A 20496-nucleotide genomic window follows, 5' to 3' on the forward strand; every position below is an offset into this window, starting at 1 on the left:
GTTATTGGAGACAAATGCAAAGTCACCTTTGGGTTAAAAAATCGATATCACACGTATAAGATGGGAGAAGCATGGCTATACAGCATTTTTTTTTAAGTAGACCTAGGTACTTACTGAAATACATATTTAATATGAACCAACAGTACATGGCAGATAATAATTCAATGTTTAGCCTGCATTTTAAAAAGCCTTGCTTCCAAGAATAAGGAGGTGATATTTCTTTTCTTGATCCCCTTTACTTATGAGGACCATGGCTTTCTGGGCAGCTAGGTGGCTCAGTAGATAGAATGTAAGACCTGAATTCAAATTTGCCCTCAGACATATATAACTGTATGATCCTGGGCAAGTCACTTAACCCTGTTTGCTTCAGTTTCCTCATCTGTAAAATGAGCTGGAGAAGAAAACGGAAAACCACTCCAGTATCTCTGCCAAGAAAACCCCCAAATGGGGTCACAAAGAGTCAAACATGACTGAAAATGACTAAAAAAATTTTTTTGCGGGGTGGGAAGGGCAGCTAGGTGACGGAGTGCATAGAGTGCCAGGCCTGGAGTAAGGAAGACTCCTTTCTCTGAGTTCAAATCTGGCCTCAGACACTTACAAGCTGTGTGATCCTGTGCAAGTCACTTAACCCTGTTTGCCTCAGTTTCCTCATCTGTAAAAATGAGCTGGAAAAGAAAATGGCAAATCCAATATTTTTGCCAAGAAAACTCCAAATTGGGTCATAAAGAGTTGGAGATGATTAAAATGAATGAACAACAACAACTTAGCTGTACTCAGACTCGGTCAGACTCATTTGGTGCATTGGATTTACCTCTAGATGCCACATTTTAGGAAGAATACAGATGAGGTGAAGGGTTTTGGTGAAGGGTTTTGAGTTCATGCCTTTTACCACCCTAACCTAGCCCAGGCCCTCATTACTTCTTGGCTAGACTATTGCAATAGGATCCTAAATGGTTCCCCCCCTCCATCTACTTATTGTTCTCTACAATCCATCCTCCACACAGCTGCCAAATTAATATTCCTAAAATGCAGGTCTCCTCATTATACTCTACCAATTAAGACGTTTTAGTGGTTTCCTATTGCCCAAAGGATAAAATTCAAATTCCTCGTTTTGACATTTAAAGCCCTTCACAATCTGACTCTCAGCCTTTCTTTCCAAGTTCATTAAATGTTACTCCTCTTCATTCACTCTCTGTTCCTCCAAACTGACCTTTTTACTCTTCTCATGCATTACTTTCTCTCTGCCACCTCTGCACCTTTGCACAGGCTGTCCCTAATGTCTGGAATGTTCTCCTTCATCTCCATGTCATGGAACCTTTAAGGCTCAGGTCAAGCAGCCTTTCTTTCAAGAGGCCTTTTCTTCCCGTAGTTAGTGGTTCCCATTACAGTGTATTTTATTTTATTTTATTTTATTTTATTTGGAGGCAATCAGGGGTAAGTGACTTCCTCAAGGTCACACAGCTAATAAGTATCTGAGATCGCATTTGAACTCAGGTCTTCCTAACTCCTGGGCTGACACTCTAGCCACTGAACCACCTAGCTGCCCTGTATTTATTTTTTATATATCTTACATTTACTTATCTATGAACATATTACATTCCCCTTGTAGAATATAAATACCTTCAGGGCAGGGCCTATCTCAGTTTTGTAACTGTATCCCAAGTATCTAGTGACCGGCATTCAGTAGGTGCTAGATAAATATGTATTGGTTGATAGTTATACCTAAAGAAGAGAAGATGGAAGGAGAACATGATAGTTGTCTTCAAGTAACTGAAGAGTGATTAGGGGAAGAGGGATCACACTTATTTCCCTAGACTCTGGATGGCACAATTAGGTACAATGAGTCCATTCTCCCCGCAAAGAAGCAAATGTAGGCTGTATGTAAAGAAGAACGTCCTAATCATCAGAGCTATCCAAAAGCAGAACTGGTTTCCTCAGGAGGTCGTGGGTTCCCTCTCACTGGACATCTTCAAGCAAAGGGTGGACTGACCACTTGTAGGGTATGATGAAGAGGGAATCCCTGCGTGGGTATACGTTGGATAAGTTAGCCTGGGAGGTCACCTCCAGTTCTGTGACTCTGCATTGACTAATTCAGGGAACAGCAATGTACCATGTTGTTATGAAAAGTAAACTCATGGGATAGTCATCTCTGGCTGATATTCAAATGTCGATCCTGTCAGAATATGTTCTAAGTGAAAAATTTTGGTCCCAAAGGCCAGACATCCCCCTCCTTGTGAGGGCTCCACACCTACCTTTTCAGTGCCAGCTTTGGTGTTCTCTGGTTTCACTAGGATGGATGGTGGAGCTGATGCAGGTGGTTTTATGGGGGGTTCACTCTTGACTGGGACTTCTTTGGTTTCCACAATGATGGAGCTGGCGGCTGAATGGATCTTGCTATCAGTGCCTCTGCTTCCAAAAATGATGGCAGGCTCACTGGTTGGAGAAGACCTTGTACCAACCTCAATCACAGCGGCAGTTGGAGGTGGCGGAGGCGTGGATTTTGACTGATAAGATGTGAATGGATGGGTTCGAACTGAAACTGTTGGGGTCCGCCTGAGAGAACCAACAATGGCACTCGGGGCCCCAGACAGGGATGGTCTCTGAAGTGATCCATCTGGAAAGTAAGATGATTTATATATCAGTTACAGAGGGGTCCAGTTGCTTTTGTCAGGCTCAAGTTCATATCTGGAATTCCTATCACAAGTAACAATATTCTGCAATATCCTGGAACACTGCAGTGCTTTTCCAATATGAATCATATGCATTCTCTCAGGATCGCTCAAAGGTCTATGCTCACGTTCCAGTTTTATACCCAGTACAGGCAGTATATTTTTAGATACTGACATTGTTTTGAGGGCAGTGTTTCTTTGTTTCTCAAATTAGGGAGTTAGGGCATGATGAAACCTATATTTTGTTGTTGTTTGGTTGTTTCAGTTGTGTCTAACTCTTCATGATTTCATTTTGGGGTTTTCTTCATAAAGAGGCTGGAGTGGTTTGTCATTTCCTTCTCCAACTCATTTTACATATGAGGAAACTGAGGCAAACAGGGTGAAATGACTTGCCCAGCATCACACAGCTAGTATCGGAGGCCAGATTTGAACTCAGGATGATGAGTCCTCCTGACTACAGGGCCAGTATTCTACCTACTGCACTACCTAGCTGCCCTCAGATTAGGGAGTTAGGCCATGATAAGACCTATATTGGATGACAGATTTAATCAGAAAAGACCTTTTCTAAAGCTTAGCTAGTACAATCCCTGGGCAAATCACTTATCCCTGTTTGCCTCAGTTTTGTCATCTTCAAAATGAGCTAGAGAAGGAAATGGCAAACCACTCTAGTATCTTTGCTGCAAAAACACCAAATAGGGCACAGAGAGTCAGACAAAATTGAAATGACTCAACAACAAAAGTGCAATCCCCTTTCATCTAACAAATGAGAGGCCCAGAATGGTTTACTGGTGTCATATATAGCAGAAATGGAAATCTGAACCCAGGTCCTCTGACTTCAAATCTAATACTTTTTCTACTGCATTAGGTGCAGAACTCTGAGCAGTTATTTGCTGATGGTGATAGCAACAAGCAGGCTAGCCCCATGGGGTCTGAGATCATAAGATCACAGTAGTTAGAAATTGAAGAGACCTTAGAAGTCATTTAGACCAACCCCCTCATTTTACAGATGAGGAAATGAGAGGCCAAGAGATTAAGCAGGCAGGTCAAGCTGACCTTGTCCAAAACTTAGATTCTCTCTCTCCTCCCTCCCTCTCCTCCCTTCTCGATTTTAAGATACATCATTATGATAATAAGGATGAGAGATGCCTTTCACCAGACACATGGTGACAAGATCAGAAGGTATTATTTTTTGGTGGAGGGGCAGAAGTAAATTGGGATTTGGGAGATAGTAGGATCATAATAGGGCAGTTAGGTGCTGCAGCGGATAGACCACCGAACCTGGACTCAGGAAGATCTGAGTTCAAAAACACCCTTGACACTTGGTAGCTATGTGACCCTGGGCAAGTCACTTAACCCCTATTTGCTTCAGTTCCTCATCTGTAAAATGGGGACACATCACAGATGGAAATGGCAAACCACTTCAGTATCTTCGCTAAGAAAACTCCATGGACAAGTCCATGGGGTCACAAAGAGTCAGACACGACTGAACAACAGTAAGGGATCATATCAAGGTGTTTTGGAAATTGAAAACATTGAGTCCTGTACTAGAGAAAGGACTAGTGCTACCTTTTCAATTCACACAGGCCAAAAGATATGCATTCTAATGGGGGAAATACACTTCTGATTTTGTTATAGCAACTTTAAAACATACAGGTTTCCTTGAGGTTGTCAGGTTGAGGCCTGAGGCTTTTTGTTTTGCAAGCTAAAGGGGAAGTCAGGCATTTATTTCTGGGAACTCCTAGAAGACGCTTGCTTTTTTAACCTTATGACTTTGTCTCTCATTGGGTGCCACAGCATTTAAGGCTTTGGAACCAAGATGCTTTCACCTGGAAGGGACTTTAGCTATTATTATTCCCCAATGAGAAATTTTAGAATCAGTTACCTGCATTCCACACACGGTGGCTCAGGCCTAGGTCCCAACTGTTTCTTCCTATTGTAAGCTCTTTAAGGGCAGGGTCTGTCTTCTGCCTCTTTTTGTATTCCCTTGTGCTTACCACAACACTTGGCACTTTATTAGGCACTTAATAAATGTTTACTGATTGATTGATCGAACAAAGGCAGACCAGTGGCTAAACACCATTGGAGCTCTCGGCTTTTGTGAGCGAACTAGCTGTCATTCACACACATATTCTGCCTTCCCCTCTTTGATTATGATGCAGTGTTTTGGGAATTGAACTCAGTTTTCTGGCCATTTTTTTGCTCAGGGGATTGACAGTTCAATTTTGTAAGGGTCAGAAAAGCAAAAACCTTGGAGGCTCAGCCCCTTCTGATACAAAGTGCTTTTTTAAAGTTGTTATTTATAGTGAAAAATTAAAATTTTTACTTGATCCAATTAATATCTATAGCCCCTAAAATTCCATGTTTAGATATTTTTAAAAAATCTTTAAGGATAAAAAACAAAACAAAAAAGAAACAGAGCATCAAGGAAATTAGAGTACCAGAAAGAAGACATGAATTTTTAAATATGTTGATTGCCCAAGGGCGTGAAAAATTCTCTGCATCCATATGCTATTAATATCTCAACACTACACATGTTTACACATTGGATAGGCTGACAATACGAAGCTGACATGTTTGAGGGTGAAATGATTTTTTGGGGTCTGCTAGGTCACGATTCCCCTGATTCACAGGAAAGTAAAACCCCTGCTTGCTCTGGATAGTTAGTTCTACTGCATTTTCATGTTTAACCAATCAGCAGGGATTCCAGGGGCCCAGTTAAAAAACAAGTGGAATGGTTACATTTATAGATTACATTTGTTCTTCCAGAATCTTCTCCCTAATTCTATAGAAGGCCAAGGGGTCCAGCATAAGGAAAGAGCCTGGCTGTCATGGAGACCAAGGATCTCAAACCAAAGTTCACATCAGGCTTCAGTTTATTGCACTAACCTGTTTGCACTGCTACTAACTCAATCTTTGTTTATCTGGACAAAGGCACAAAAGGTGGTATTGTGGGATTTGGCAGGCCAACATGCAGTCCAAACTTATGGAAGGTTTCAGATCCTTAATCTGGAAAACTGATGGGGTAAATGCCACTGAGGGTCATCCAGGAGAGTTCCAGGGATGTCCTGAAGCCAGCTCTAAGAGGTTCTCAAGAGCTGATTGTTAAGTTTTCAATGTGAGCACTTACATTTTAGAAATTGACAAATACTATCAATTAGGGCTTGATCTGTTATTATGTTGATCGTCTAGACTGAAGAAAGTAAAGGAGAAAATATAATAATGCAGATTAAACTCAAAGTGTATCCAGCATATGTGTGTGTATACCCATATATTAATGTATCCAGTATGTATGTGTGTGTGTGTGTGTGTGTGTGTGTGTGTGTGTGTGTGTGTGAGTGTGAGTTGGGTCGGTGGTACAGTTTTTTCTTTTTGTTTTTGTTTTTTATTTTTTGAGGCAATCTAGCCTGGGTCAAACATTACACAAATCTAGGACCAGTGATGTGCTTGTAAATGGCTAACAATTGGAAAGCTAGTTGTTAAACATTTACCAGCACACCACTCATCTTAGTATTTGTTATGTAATGTTTGACTCAGGCTAGATTGTCTCAAATCAAACAAACAAAAACCAAATCCCACCAATGACCCAACTGAGTTTTTGTGAGGCAAAATATATTCAGTGGTTCAGTTAAATACCACACCTCTTATTTTGAAAAATTGCTTTAAGTCATAACTTAAAGACAATTTCACCCATCTCTTAGTTCAGGACAAATGTTCTTCTACATCAGGGGTCCTTGGACCCCTTGGAGTCTCCTAGACCATTTTGGAAGGTCTTTAAGGCAAAAACTTTTCATAATAATTCTAAGATGTTATTTGCCTATTAAAATACTCCTCCTTTTCCAACTCCATATCTGTGTGAGACCAGATTTTCTTCATATACTTCAACTAAAAACAATATATTGCAAAAAAACTGAATACAGAAGCAGAGAGGAGAATCCAGTTGTCTTCTATTAAGCCAGACTTTGAAAGAGGTTTGCAAAAATGTCAAACAATGCCACTCTTTTCTCACTATTTTTTGAATATACCTGTTCTTTTATTAAGCAATGTTATTTGACATGTAACAGAATTATTATTGTTTTTAAAATCAATATTTTAAACATTTATCAGTTTTCATTCTTAATCCAGTAAATATCAATAGCTATAACTTACATAAATAAAAGCTCTCTAGAGGGTCCTCAATAATTTTTGAGAGTGCAAAGGTATCTCCTAAGATCAAAAATGTTTGAGAACTTCTGTTCTACCTCATCACTCACTTTTTCTCATGCTGCTCCGTACTTTCCGAAGAGAAGTCTGTCCGAAGTTTCCTTGTCCACCTGTGTTTCTTACTGGGTTGACTACAGCTGTTGGCACAAAGACTGATTTAAAGGGATGGCCTTGTCTGGGATCATTGTCTGAGATACTCCCTTGTGATGAAACTGAAGAGGTGGATAATGTCCATGTGGCATAGAGAGGAGTCCTAGAATCTGGAAAACCAGATGTCTTCCTGGTGGATATGTTTTTAAAGAAAAAAAAAAGAATTTTACAATAACAACAACAATAATAATTAACATTTATATAATTAACATCTCAAGTTTTGCAAAGTACTGGTCACAAACTTAACTAGATTAAGGCAAAATATCTCTAACTGCAGAGAGGTAATGGAGGGACTTCCATGAGAGAACAGTTTCTTATTTTCAAGTCCACTTGTAGAAGACGAAGACCTGCTATTTTATCAGCCTTCTTCTGCCCCATTTCAATCACTCCCTTACTAAAGTTATTCTCGGCACTTGAGTGAACAGCTTGTACAATAACTTCCTGTTCAGTGTATACATATCTGGTTCATTTATCCAGTACTTTAAGATTTGCAAAGTGCTTTACATCTGTTATTTTCATTTGATCCTAATCCTATAAAGTAGGTGCCATTACTACCCATTTTATAGATGAGGAAATGGAGGATAAGAGAGAAGTGTCTTGCCCAAGGTCACACAGCTAGTAGCTGTATGAAGCAGGATTTGAATTTGGGTCTTCCTGTCTCCAACACTCTTTTCCATTGCACTGCATAGCTGCCTCAATTGTAGTACGCTTTTAAAAATTTTTTTTGAAAAATCAATTTTTTAAAAATTATGAGCATGACAAACCTCAATTATAATATTTTTGAGGGTAGAAACCCTTTATTCTAATAGTATCGGAAACACATTGATGATATACACCAATTTTGTTTTATCAGACCCCTGTGATTTCACTGATGTAAGGAATTCCCATAAAGGAAAGCCCCTTTTCCAGGTTAGCATCTGATCTACAATGCATAGTCTTTGAGAGCTGCCCAGGACAGTGGTCTCCAAACTTTTTTGATGATGAACCCCTATCAGTAAAAAAATCTGAGCACCACCCATATGTATATATTTACTTATTTACAAATTATATACATATACTACAATAGGAATAAAATTATGTGAATTATAAAATATGCACAAAATAGAAATAAAACAGGATAAGATAAAAATGAAACAATATTTTATCTTCGAAAGAATAGGGAGCTATTGGAGGCTTATTGAGCAGGGAACTGAACGTGATCACACCCGTACCTTAGGAAAATCTCTTCGGCAGCTGTGTGGAGGGGCTGGAGAGGTGTAGACACGGAGACTAATTTTAGGAGGCTATTGCAATTGTCCAGGCAAGAGGTGAGGAGGGCCTGACTGAACTAGGGTAGTCTCCAGGTGAGTAGAGAAAAGGGAACAGATGTAGGAAATGTGGAGGTAAAAACTAAAAGATTTAGCAAGTTGTCGACTATATGAGTTCAAGGAAAGTGAGGAATGAAGGATGATACCAAGGTTGCCATCCTGGGTAACTGGAAGGGAAGATGATGGTGCTCTTGACAAAAATAGGGAAACTGGGAAGAAAAGTAGTGTTGGAATATGATAATGTAATGGTATTTTCAACATATGGTCCAGTGGATGCAGCACTGAGCCTGGAGTCAGGAAGACCTGAGTTCAAATGTGGTCTCAGACACGTACTAGCTGTGTGACCTTGGACAAGTAACTTAACTTCTATTCACCTTAATCCACTGGAGAAAGAAATGGCAAATCACTCCAGTATCTTTGACAAGAAAAGTGCATGGACAGTATTAGTGTGTTATGGTCTATGAGGTCACGAAGAATTGCACACAACTGAACAACAACAAATTTTCAGTGCAAAACACAATTCATCCATGCCTTTTCATTCTGTGATTTACTCTGTTCCACCCAAAATGAAAAGAGTGGGGAGTGGAGGGCTCTTACAGACCTTTCTCCTCTGAGGGGTACCTACTACAGCCATGAGGTGACAGTGAATGAGTATGTGGAAAAGGGGAGGGGTGAAATTTTCTCAATGGCATGTGTACATCTGTTGCTGTGTGGTACAAGTTACAGACATCTTCCTTAGAAGGCAGGAGATATTGGTAGGAGTTTGTAATAACAGAAAAAATGGGGCTGAGTTGGGTAGTGTTGGGATATAAAGGTAGACACATTTTTTATTTTGGAGATAAGCCCCCAAATTGACCATAACAAGGAAGGTGGCATGTGATCCATTCAATTCATTTCCCCACTCTTGACTGATCACACACCCACCTTGGTTGATCAGGCAAAGGACTTCAGTTTGGAGAGCACCGGCCTAGGGCACTGAAGAGTCTTGCCCAGGGTTACACATCCACTATGTGTCAAAGATGGAACTTGAACTCACATTGTCCTGATTCTAAGCAGCAATCTAGATCCATCCTGCCACAGTGTTTTTCATACACTCATCAGGCTTTTAATAAATGTACGTTGGCTGAATAAGTGAAGTTCCTTGAAGGTAGGGATTTCCACTTGTTAATGAAAACCCCATCCCTGATACTATCTGTGCAGCCCAGGGTAAGTTATTCAAAATTTCTGATCCCTAGTTTCTTCTGTCTTGAAAAACTGAGGTTATAATAGCACCTATGCATTTATGGAATTGCTAAGAGAATGGACAATACTGGGGTACAGTGACTTGAATGCCACATGTGTTTGGCAGTCTTGAGCACCAACATCTCATCAAACCACTGTATGATATAAGTCTCTATACTATGGTTGACTTTGTTTTCTATTTCAGATCCAACCAAAGCCCCCACTGGGTCTCAAACACTCTCCCTTTAGGCTCCAAGTTTTCAGCCAGTGGAGAATGGTCAGAAAACCACCAAAGGCTGTCAGGCTACTTCAGTGTCATTGTGTCTGCTGAACCCTGAATACAGGCTGTTGTCACTCTGGGCCAGGTCCTGGTTCCTCTGTTTGCTGGGGAAGGCTGTGCACTCTTTAACCTAACTCTGACCCAACAGGAAGCCTTCCCCCAAGTAGTCTCATCATTCAATTTGTCACTGCTGATTAAATTACCTCTGGTAATTCACTAGGAATAAAGTCTACCAAGGCTGGCAATGATAAACTCTTTCAAAGGACTTCCCAGTTTTCTTTTCTGGGATTCGTTCTTTTTCTTTTACTTAAGAGGGTGATTTATAGTTTAATAAAGGGTCAGTGTTTTTACCAAGGTAACTGAGGCATCACTTCACTGTGGGCAGTGCTTCCTACAATGGATGCACAACTAAGTACAGAAACTAATGCCTGGGGCCAAGGGGGACTTTCTTTTTCAGTGATCTTCAAACTGGTTGTTGTTTCACTGACTGGGCTTATTAGTGAGGAAAAAGGTTCAGGGCTATCTGATGATTGGAGGTCAGGCTACATCATGGAGATTTATAGATGTGATGTGGGGGAGAGCAAGAGAAATCACCAGAGCTTGAGCAGTAACACCACTGCCAAGCCAAGCAGGGTACTGTGCTAGGCCATCAGGATTAAGGAGTCAAATGTTTTTGACACAATAATAAATAATAGCTAATATTTACATAGTGCTTTCTGGATATGCCAGGTATTGTGCTAAGCACTTGTACAATTATTATTCTATTTGATTCTCACAAAAACCCTGGATGGTAGGTGCTGTTATTATCATTCTCATTTTATAGGTGAGGAAACAGAGACAAATCAGAGGTTAAGTGACTTGCCCATGGTCACACAGCTTGGAAGTGTCTGAAGCTGGATGTGAACTCAGTTCTTCCTGGCTCCAGGCACAGTGCTCTATTGTGAGGGACTGTCTGATGTTGGCTACTGCCAAGTGCAGGTTGTGGCAAGATGGGGTAGGAACTGGGTATTAGGAAGTAACCGGAGCTCACGCTCCCGAGGCAGGGGCTGTGGTAGGCGGAGTTGTGGTGAATTGGGATGGGCTGGATACGGAGAGGTAACCGGAGCTCACGCTCCTGAGGCAGTGGGCAGTGCTATGAAGCTGGGGAAGGAACAGAATACAAGGAAGTAGCTGGAGCTCGTGCTCATGAGGCAGGGGGCTGTGCCACATGGGAGTGGGACGGCAGAGGACGAGTTCCCTTTGCTTAGTCCCCTCCCTAAATGCAATGTCAACCCCAGACGCCTCCTCCCGGTATCTGGGCCTGACTTCCTAGGTCATGTGCTCTCTCTTTGTCTATGCGCTAATCCCAGACGCCTCCTTCCTGTATCCGGTCCTAGCCTCCTGCATCACTTCCTCTCCCTTGGTGCGCTAAACTCAGACATCCCCTTCCAGTATCTGACCCTACAATCATTGACTAGTAGGCGGGCTGAGGAGGAGGGGCTAAGTAGGTACTTAAGGAACAGTCCTGGTCCAAGCAGCGCTCTCTTTGCTCCTGCTCTCTTGCTATGGCCTTCCTGCTTGGCCTTGCTGTGATGGCCTCTGAATAAAGCTTGGGTGTTGGCACCTCCTGTTTGGCTCATCTCTGTGTGTTTATCTGGGTAGTACCCGAAGACTGGTAAGTATGACTCTGGCAGCCTGCTCCTTATAGGAGGAGAGTGCACGGCATAGCCGGCACACTCTATACACTGAACCACCTAGTTTCCATGACTGAAAAATGAATTGGCAGACTGGAGAGGGAAATAGCAAAGGCTGATTCAACACAAAGACTATACACAATTAATTAGCCAGTTCCAGGATAGTTCAACCTGTCCCTTCATTGCTTGAGTATTGCTCTTAGGGTGTGGTCTCATTTTTCTGAGCTCAGGATTGGCCCAGGCACTAGGAATTCTTGAAGACCTGGTCCCATGGCTAGTGCCAATTGCTTCTATGTATTTCAGCAAACAAACCACTTCATTATCCTACTATTCTGAACTTATCCAGTGTTTAAGAAAAAAAATTATGAAAGCATTTTGCATTTATTTATTAATTAATACCCAAAGCACCCCAGACAGGCAGGTTACTATGTATGATCCTTGTTTTGCAGATGGTGAGGTTATAGGCAAAGCAGGATGATCCCTTGCACAAGGACATTTTGTAGTTCCTGGAATGTCGGGTTTGTTCTCTTTGCCCCAAGTGTGTAGTTGCCTATGAACTCGGACCACAGCACCTCCCAATTCTCTGCCTAAAGACAGCAACAGTTCTGTGCTTTGTCCATCAGACAGAAGAAATGCCAAAGATATTACTGCACCAGGCGTGACCTTTGTTCTGGTATTCCCCATAGATGGGACCAGAAGGGATAGGGATGGTCAGACACTGGCAAATTTTTTTTATATTGCTTATTCAATACTAAGCATAGGAGAACAGCACCCACCTGTTTCGCCTGGACATAAGCCAATAAGTATTAGGAGGACAGACAGGGAAAAAGTAGCCTTAGTAACTGGGGAGGTAGTGGCTTAGCTAGAGACATAGCCCTGGCATGGAAAATGGATAATATCCAAACATTCCACTGTCTGACCACAGAAACATAAATCATAGACTATAGAATGTTGGAGCTGGAAGGGATCTTGAAGATCATCCAGTTTAACCTCTTCATTTTACAGATAAGGAAACTGAGGACTATAGCAGCAAACTGTAGCTTGCAAACTGGTCCTATGTCTTTGACTCTGCCAGATAAGAGAATCATTTCCAGCCCATTCTGCCCACTGTATTAACACCTAAGACCCCTCAGGGGTGGGGAACCTGTGACCTTGAGGCCATACGTGGCCCTCTAAGACCTTAAGTGCAGTCCTTTAATTGAATCCAATCTTCATAGAACAAATCCCCTTAATAAAAGGATTTGTTCTGTAAAATTTGGACTGGTCAAAAGGACCGAGAGGACCACATGTGGTCCCCACCTCTGCCATACCTTTTAGTTTCTGTGAAATCCTGCTTGCAGTAAATCCTGAGAATCTGCAGTTTCTATGGGATTGAGGTCAACACTGCCCTATATGTTTACTAGTTATCTTTGTTAAGTCTATGGCCAGAGACTCTTAATCCTGGTCAGCCTGTTAATAAATTCCTGTCTTTGATCACAAAAAAAGGCTGAGCAAGGGCACAGATGGATACATGTAAAGCTTTCCTTGATCTTGGAAAAACACAATCCAATCTATTCAACTCAAACTATGTATGGGCTCGCAGGGGATGAATATAGACATCTTTATAAATGAAGGATGGCATTTTTAAGCTCTGAGGAGTGAGAGGAACTGACCTTTCTTTCCACATTGCAAAGATTAGTTAAGGGCAGATATTGTCTGTGGTCCAGATGGGAAAACTTGGCATCTGTTATCCATGCTCAAGATATTGAGCCAAGGTGGCTCATTCTGCATTTAGGCAGCTTAGGTGAAGCACCAACATGTCTAACACCTGGAAAACAGCTGGTGCTCCAATTACCCAGAGAACAGGCTCCAAACTCACTTTATCCTGGAAGGGATTTGAGGATCATGCCTTGGTCTTCTTACCCACTCATGCCCACAGTGAAAAAACAGTGGTTACAGCAGCAACATCTCTAAAAACCCAGGACAATGATAACTGTCATTTACAGGTTGGAAGCAAGACTTTTATAAGCTTCAAAGTGGTTTATTAGATCTTTGTGGAGCTGAAACTCCCCTTTATCTCCTCCTGACATACAGTCATTTCTGGAGGCTAAATTCAATAAATGCCTAAAACAACAACAACAGCCCTACATAGGAGGAAAGCCAAAAAAGCATGAAAGAAATCCCAAACACCTCTTAGTTAATTGGAATTGAATCTTGCCTCTGGCACCTGTGGGTCTTTGCTGACATAACAAGGATCTTGGGTTGATGTCAAAATGTAAACTAACACCTTAGCTTTAAGTACCCACCTATTAGAGGGAGTTCAGGACAAATTCAGCTGTTTGTTAGCTTTTCAGCCATGTGCTACAGCAATTAGGTCTTCCTTTGGTGTTCTCAGTTATTGAGATGATAGATTATTTGAATCTTCACCATAAAAGTCGAGCTGAATCTTTCACTTCTTGCAAGGGACTCTCCCTTTCCCCTGTCACCTCCACACCATCTTTGACAGTGGTCAGCCAATTCAGCCTCTCTACATATTTTCAGCTCATTACCTCACAAAGAAGTCCAACTCACTGTCGGACAACTTTAGAGAGTACACTTTATATCAAGCTAAAATTTGCCTTGCTGTATTTCAACTTTCTCTTGGTCCTAGAATTCTGCCCTCTGGAGCCACATAGGACAAGTCTAATTTCCTCTCTCAAATGACAAGCCTTGAGTATTTGAAAGCAGAGTTCATGTTTTCCCCCAAACACCTCTAGTTTCTCCAACTTTCCTCATCTTTGACATGATTTTCAGGTCCCTCTCCCCTTACCACCATATTTGTTCTTCTCCAAATGTGCTCCCTCCCAGCCTCTGGCCCCCTAAACTTTTGAACCCAGTATTCTAATAGGTGATCTGGCAAGGGAACAGAGGACAGTAGGATTATTTCTTCCTGGGAAGGTGTGACCTTGTGATAGGTCATTAAGAAATCTTTGTTAGGGTGCCTTAGGGGTGCCTCCTTACTCTCTGCCAGTTTTTTTTTTGACTGAAGTTCTGAAGAGTAAAAGAATTGGGATTCTTGGGAGAGGGAAAACAGAGTCAGAGAAGGAGATGGTGTGTATTTGTGTGTGTACACAGCCAGCAGAGCCTGTCCGATCACCCCTTATGCCCAGGAGAGGTTCTTAATCCTCTTCACGAAGCTGACAGTGGGCATGCCCAAACCTTTCATAGGGAGATGCAAAGAAGTCCTAAACAAAAGCTCAGTTGTCCCTGTAAGCTCATCAGCTTAATTAGAGAATTCCCCTGATCAGTCCCCCTATATTTAGATGGCCAGGTGGCTGGATCAATGAAGTTTGTGCCTGTGTTACAGGCTGAAAAAAGAATTATTATAATGGGATATCCCCAGAGGAAGACTTGGGAGACAGAATCTTTTTTTTTTTTTTAATTGACATAGAAGGATAAGGAGTGGTGTGAATTTCTGGAAACTCTAGCTAGTGCCCTTGTATCCTGGGAAATTTCTTGATGTGTTTTGGGGGAAGCAGTGTGGTATAGCTTGAGTCAGGAAGACTGGACTATAAATCCCACTTCCCACACTTATGAACTATGTGATTATCATTACTTGATATGTATAATATGTATAATATGATAATTATCATAACTCTAATTATAATCATTATTTGACTTCTCTGAGCTTCAGTTTCTTTATCTGTGAAATGGGAATTAATACCTATAGTATTTACCTCAGTAGAGTTGTCATGAGGCTCAAATAACCTATATAAAGTGCTTGGTGAACCTTTAAATGTCATATAAATGTCAGCTATTACTTTATTTTTTTTTCCACTGGAAAATTTCCATGATGCTTAACCACATTAGATGAGGCATGAAATGTGATACAGTGGGAAAAAAATGCTGGATTTGGAGTCAAAGGACCTGAGGATGGATCCCAGCTCTACTTCTAGTAACATATTATCAGTGACTTTGGACAAGTCATTTAAACTTTCTGATCTTTAGTGTCATTAACTGTAAAATAAAGGGATTGGACTAAATGACCCCTAAGGCCCTTTCAGCTCTAAATCTATAACTCTATGATATCTCGGGTTACATAACTTTTATCCGCTTCTTTCCTTTGCCTCTATCACACTCTACCTTATACTTGTTTGGGACCTCCTCCAATTAAAGGCTAAAACACTATGAAGACATAGACTGTGTTACTTACTATTTTTTACTTTTGTACTCTAATGCTAAATAGCGTCCTGAACATAGTAGGTACTTAATAAATATGTAATTGATGGATCCATTACTTAATAAACCACATAATTAATTAATAGAGGAAGTTTTTGAGACGGAAGTTGCTGGCCCATGACATGGAGGACTGTTAGCTCCATCATCATCAGGTCACTGGAGTAGACTGATCTTGACTTCCCCACATCTATGACCATAATGAAACATACCTGAAAATAGGAACAACATAGTTGTTTGGGAAGATCCCAACTCTTCCAGTGACCAAGGACACACCCTTAAGCCAGCCTTCATGGTACTTTCCAAGGACCCGGATGCCTTCTCCTTTTTGAAGATCTAATTCATCTGGTCCATGGGCTGAATAAGAATGCAGAGCAACAAACCTGGGGAAAGAGAGGAACCCTGGTGAGGAGAATGGAGACAGTGAAGCCTGCTTGGTGGAACTTATCCTCTGTCCCCCCAAAATGATGATCAAGGATCATCTTGGGTGAGGTTATGGGACCTGGCATCCAAGCAGAGGTCAGAAGAAAGATTCCCTGTTTGACTCCTTCTATAACAGTGAATGCACTTTTTTCTTAAGAGGAAAGGCCAAAGGAACTAGGTTGACAGAGAATAGAAAAGAGAAGACCTACACTTTTTTAGGTCTAAGAACAGGGTGAACAATGACATTCTCCATATTACCTGCATCACCTCTATCTCACAAGGATGTTGTAAAGAAAGTGTTTTGTATACCGGAAAGAGGCATAGACTTATGTGAGTTAATATCATTTTTTATATTATTCTCCATCTGCACAGAGGACAGGACAAAAGGGAATGGATTTATACCACGTCAAAAAAGGATTTAGAATTAGGGAATCTCAAAATTGGAAAGAACCTCAAAAGCTCAAAGGGTCATAGAGATCTAAAAGCTGAACAGAACCACAAAGGACACCTAATTCAATCATTTCATTGTATAGATTAGGAGACTGGGCCCAGGGAGTTCAAGTGATTTGCCTAAGGCCACACCAGGTCATAATCCTTATCTTTCTATTATACCAAGTTAATTTCTGTATTTGAAAAAAGATGGCCTCTACAAATTACCTGACAAAATGTTCCTCAATCTGATCCTTGCCTTGAGAGAGGGACATTAGAAAGAGAGTCTTGATTTTATGTGTGCTGGAGCCAGCTTGAAATGGCTTGTGATAGCTGATTGTTAAATGTTCAGTGTGAGCATTCACACCTCAGAAATCACATGTGCTATAAATCAGGGCTTGTTTTGTTTGCTTGCTATTGTTTTGTTTATTGGTTAGACTTAAGGAAGTGATGGAGAAAATGTTAATAATGTAAATTAAATCTAAAGATGTGTTGTACATTTTTTAATAAAGGAAAGCTGATTGTTAAACACTTACCAGCACACCCCTGGTTAAGTGACACGGTAAAATGCTAGTAAGGGAGGCTGTGCAATGAAATACTGGGGATTTTAAAGATACACTTATCTTTATACTTAGAGTCTATAGCACCTCAGAACTTGAACTGGAAAGGACCACAAAGGTAATCTATAACAACCCCCTCATTTTATAAATGAGGAAACTGAGGCCCTGAGAGGGTTAAGTGGCTTGCCTAAGATAACTCAAATAATAAGTAGTGGAGTCAAGATACCAACCTGAGACCTCTCAATTAAAATCTAGCACTTTTCCCATTGTACCATGCTGCCCCTTCCAAGTTATTTTCTGGGATAGTTTGAGAGCATTGCACTTGAAGTGGAAATGGCTGTTACTATTGTTATTAGGATCCTTGGAAAAGCTAAGGTGGACATGGTGTGGTTCATCCGTCCAGGTCCTTTCTTGCCCAAGAAACAAAGGATTTTATATTCATACTCACATGTTAGCTGATATGTGCTGCTGGGAACAGGGAAGGTTAACAATCGCGGCAGAGTGTCCCAAGGATCCAGATGTGTTGTAATAAGTGCTGACCTACAGTACACACACACACACACACAGAAGAGATAGCAGAGCATTAATTAGACGAGCTCACCAATACTTTTCCTTGGAAGTTGGAACGACTGCGACAGCACACCTGAGAAGAAATAGTTACACCCTTTTCAGGTGAAGCTCCTCTTTATGGAAACTCTGCAGTAGTAGCTCATGGCATCTTAGACAGTGACCCTGTTAGCATCGAGCCCCAAACTCCTGCTGAGAATGGTGTAGGGCTTGAGGGTCTGGCAAATCTAATCCTGCAACCATTCTCTTCATCTTCTCTCTTTCTGCCCTTTCACCCACTCTGAGGTCCTTCTCCCCAAGGAAAATTCCTGGTCTCTATTATTTATGTCTCAGTGGGAATTCGTGTGTTCCCTGTATTCCCTTTGCGAGGGAGTTTTGCATTTGAAGCTTCAATTCTCATTGCTGAATGAAATGAAAGCCTGTGTGGTGTGCTGGACTTCAGACAAAAGTCCTGGGATTTTCAATAATATGCCACTCATTAGCTATGTGACCCTGGGTTAAGTCACTTAACTTCTCTGGGGCCTCTGTTCCTTCATTTGTAAAATGAGGTGATTAGACTAATGACCCTTTAGGTCCCTGCCAGTTCTAAATCTATGATCCTATGAATAATGAAAAAAGGTTTTATTTCTTCCAAAAGGCATTTCAAGAATTAATGTGCAGGTAGCAGGGGTAGGTATTTTGGGTAGAGAAAAGGGGAGGTCTTTTGTTGCCCCATGCCAGTGGTCAGCAACTCTGCCCATGCTTCAGAGGCCAGCAACAGGTAGCAAACAATTTGCTGATAAACAGTTGTATGTATAAAGTTCAGAATAGATAATCCATAGGCAGATAACTGAGAAATGACTGAATTTATTTTTGTTATAGAGCACTGGTGTCAAATTCCAGGAGAAACAGGGGCCACTAAACCATACATAAAGGATCCCTGCAGGTCACATATTGACTTGGAAAACCACATATTAACATCATCTACCTTCTGTTGTACTTTCATTTATTTCGTTAAATATTTCCTGATTACATTTTAATTTGGCTCCTCAGCAAGAGTGTGTCTCAGGCAGCCTATTAGACACTTCTGTTAGAGTGCCAAAAAATACAGCTGGGGTTTGTTCCTTTGTATGAAGGGTGGGAAGGCCATTCCCGCCCCCCCCCCCCAAAGCAGGCTGCCTATGACATTTAATCAGGCACTAGGCAGAGTTCCCAAGGGTTTTGACTGCTTTGACTCCTTTGCTTACCTCTGGAAAAGTCTAGCAGGTACAGATTGCACTATAGGGCCCTGGACAAACTGCCCTCTGGTAGTCTGAATCTTCATACTTATTCCATGTGTCTGCTTAGGACCATCATACCTAGTTATGCAGGTATAACTGATCTGACAGTGTGCTTATTTATTATTGTAGGGCTGTCTGTCCCTGGGATATTATGTGCAATGTGTATGTGTGTCTCTGTGAGCATTTCAACAAATGTTTCAAAGGATTAGGGCTGGAAGCAACTTTAGAAATCATCTTCTCTAACCCTCTCATTTTACAGCTGGGGAAACTGAGGCTCAGAGAGGTAAAGTGACTTGTCATACAGATAAGAAGAGGTAAAACTGAGAACTGTAACCACATCTTCTGACCCTGAACCCAGTGATTCTTCATTACATAGCATACTGTTTTTGTGTATGAAAAAGTCTATATGTCTATGATTACGTGTGTGTATACACACATATATGTATATTCACATGCATGCATGTGTGAATTTTGGAACAACTCCGTTCATCTTGTATCAAGTTATCCAGCCAGAAACCACTCCACCTTCTCTCATCTAGGCACCTTTTCCACTGCATAAAGTTGTTCTGAGGTTTGCAACCAAATATTGTCAAACCGGTTTTCTCAAAATAAATATAAAATATAAAAAAGGAGGTGGCTTTGGGCTAAGCTGCTAGCTTCTCTGCTTACCCATAGCAAGGCAAGGTAAGGCCCTTCTGAGTTTGGGAGAGATGCCAAGGGAGCATCTTATTAAATGGAAGACTAATCTGGTGTTGGTGGAGACTGCTGGAAAAGTGATTAAACAGGATAAACTTCATTTAACAGTCATGACTTTCAAATGTTAGGTTTGAGATGAAAATCCCTTCAATCTATAAACACTGCTAATCGTCTAACAAGGAGGGAACCACTGGAGTACAGAGACGCAGATTTCATCCTGTGGTTTGTCCTGTCCTATGCCATTTCTGCCTGCTTAAGTAGTGGTCTGTGGGTAGGGGTTAAACTCCTGCATGGAACATAGGAGGGAATAAGAGTGTGCATTTGTGACCAAACGAGCATTGGGAGGAAAGGAAAAATGTCTAGTTTGGGGCTCTGTTTTTGTGTGTGAGAGGGAGGGAAGGAGGTGGTAAGTAGCAGGGGAAAGGGAAAAGAGAGGGAGAAAAAAAGAGAGACAGACAGAAAGAGACAGAGAAAAGGAGGAAAAGGAGGAGGAGGAGGAGAAGGCGAAGGCAAAGGAGAAGGAGAAGGAGGAGAAGGAGAAGAAGAAGAAGAAGGAGAAGAAGAACGAGAAGAAGAAGAAGAAGGAGGAGGAGAAGAAAGAAGGAGGAGAAAGAGGAAAAGGAGGAAAAGGGAGAAGATGAGGGAGAGAGAGACAGAAAAAGAGAAAGCCTGGGGGGGAGAGGAGAAAGAAAGAGGGTGAGAGAAGGAGAGAGAGAGAGAGAGAGACAAAGAGAGAGACAGAGAGACAGAGAGAGACAGAGACAGAGAGACCAAGAGATAGACAGAAAGATGAAGAGGGGAGGGGGGGACAGTGAAGATATTCAGAGATAGGAAATAGAGGAAAACAAGCACATAGACAGATGAAGAA

At 41.4% G+C, this 20496-nt stretch overlaps 1 protein-coding gene across 5 annotated transcripts in view; it reads right to left on the minus strand.

The window, feature by feature from the left end:
* Positions 1-20496, minus strand: part of SH3RF2 (SH3 domain containing ring finger 2) — a 166071-nt gene that overhangs the window by 21491 nt on the left and 124084 nt on the right. For all 5 annotated transcript variants that reach the window (XM_027841942.1, XM_027841941.1, XM_027841940.1 and 2 more), the window contains 4 exons: positions 17555-17646; positions 15907-16077; positions 6920-7149; positions 2253-2614 (listed from right to left, as the gene is read on the minus strand). In XM_027841942.1, coding sequence (XP_027697743.1) covers positions 2253-2614; positions 6920-7149; positions 15907-16077; positions 17555-17646 — 855 coding nt within the window. The remainder of the gene's footprint in view (positions 1-2252; positions 2615-6919; positions 7150-15906; positions 16078-17554; positions 17647-20496) is intronic.

This window comes from Vombatus ursinus, unplaced genomic scaffold (assembly GCF_900497805.2).
Source record: "Vombatus ursinus unplaced genomic scaffold, bare-nosed wombat genome assembly UNPS02014863.1, whole genome shotgun sequence".
Classification (NCBI taxonomy): domain Eukaryota; kingdom Metazoa; phylum Chordata; class Mammalia; order Diprotodontia; family Vombatidae; genus Vombatus; species Vombatus ursinus.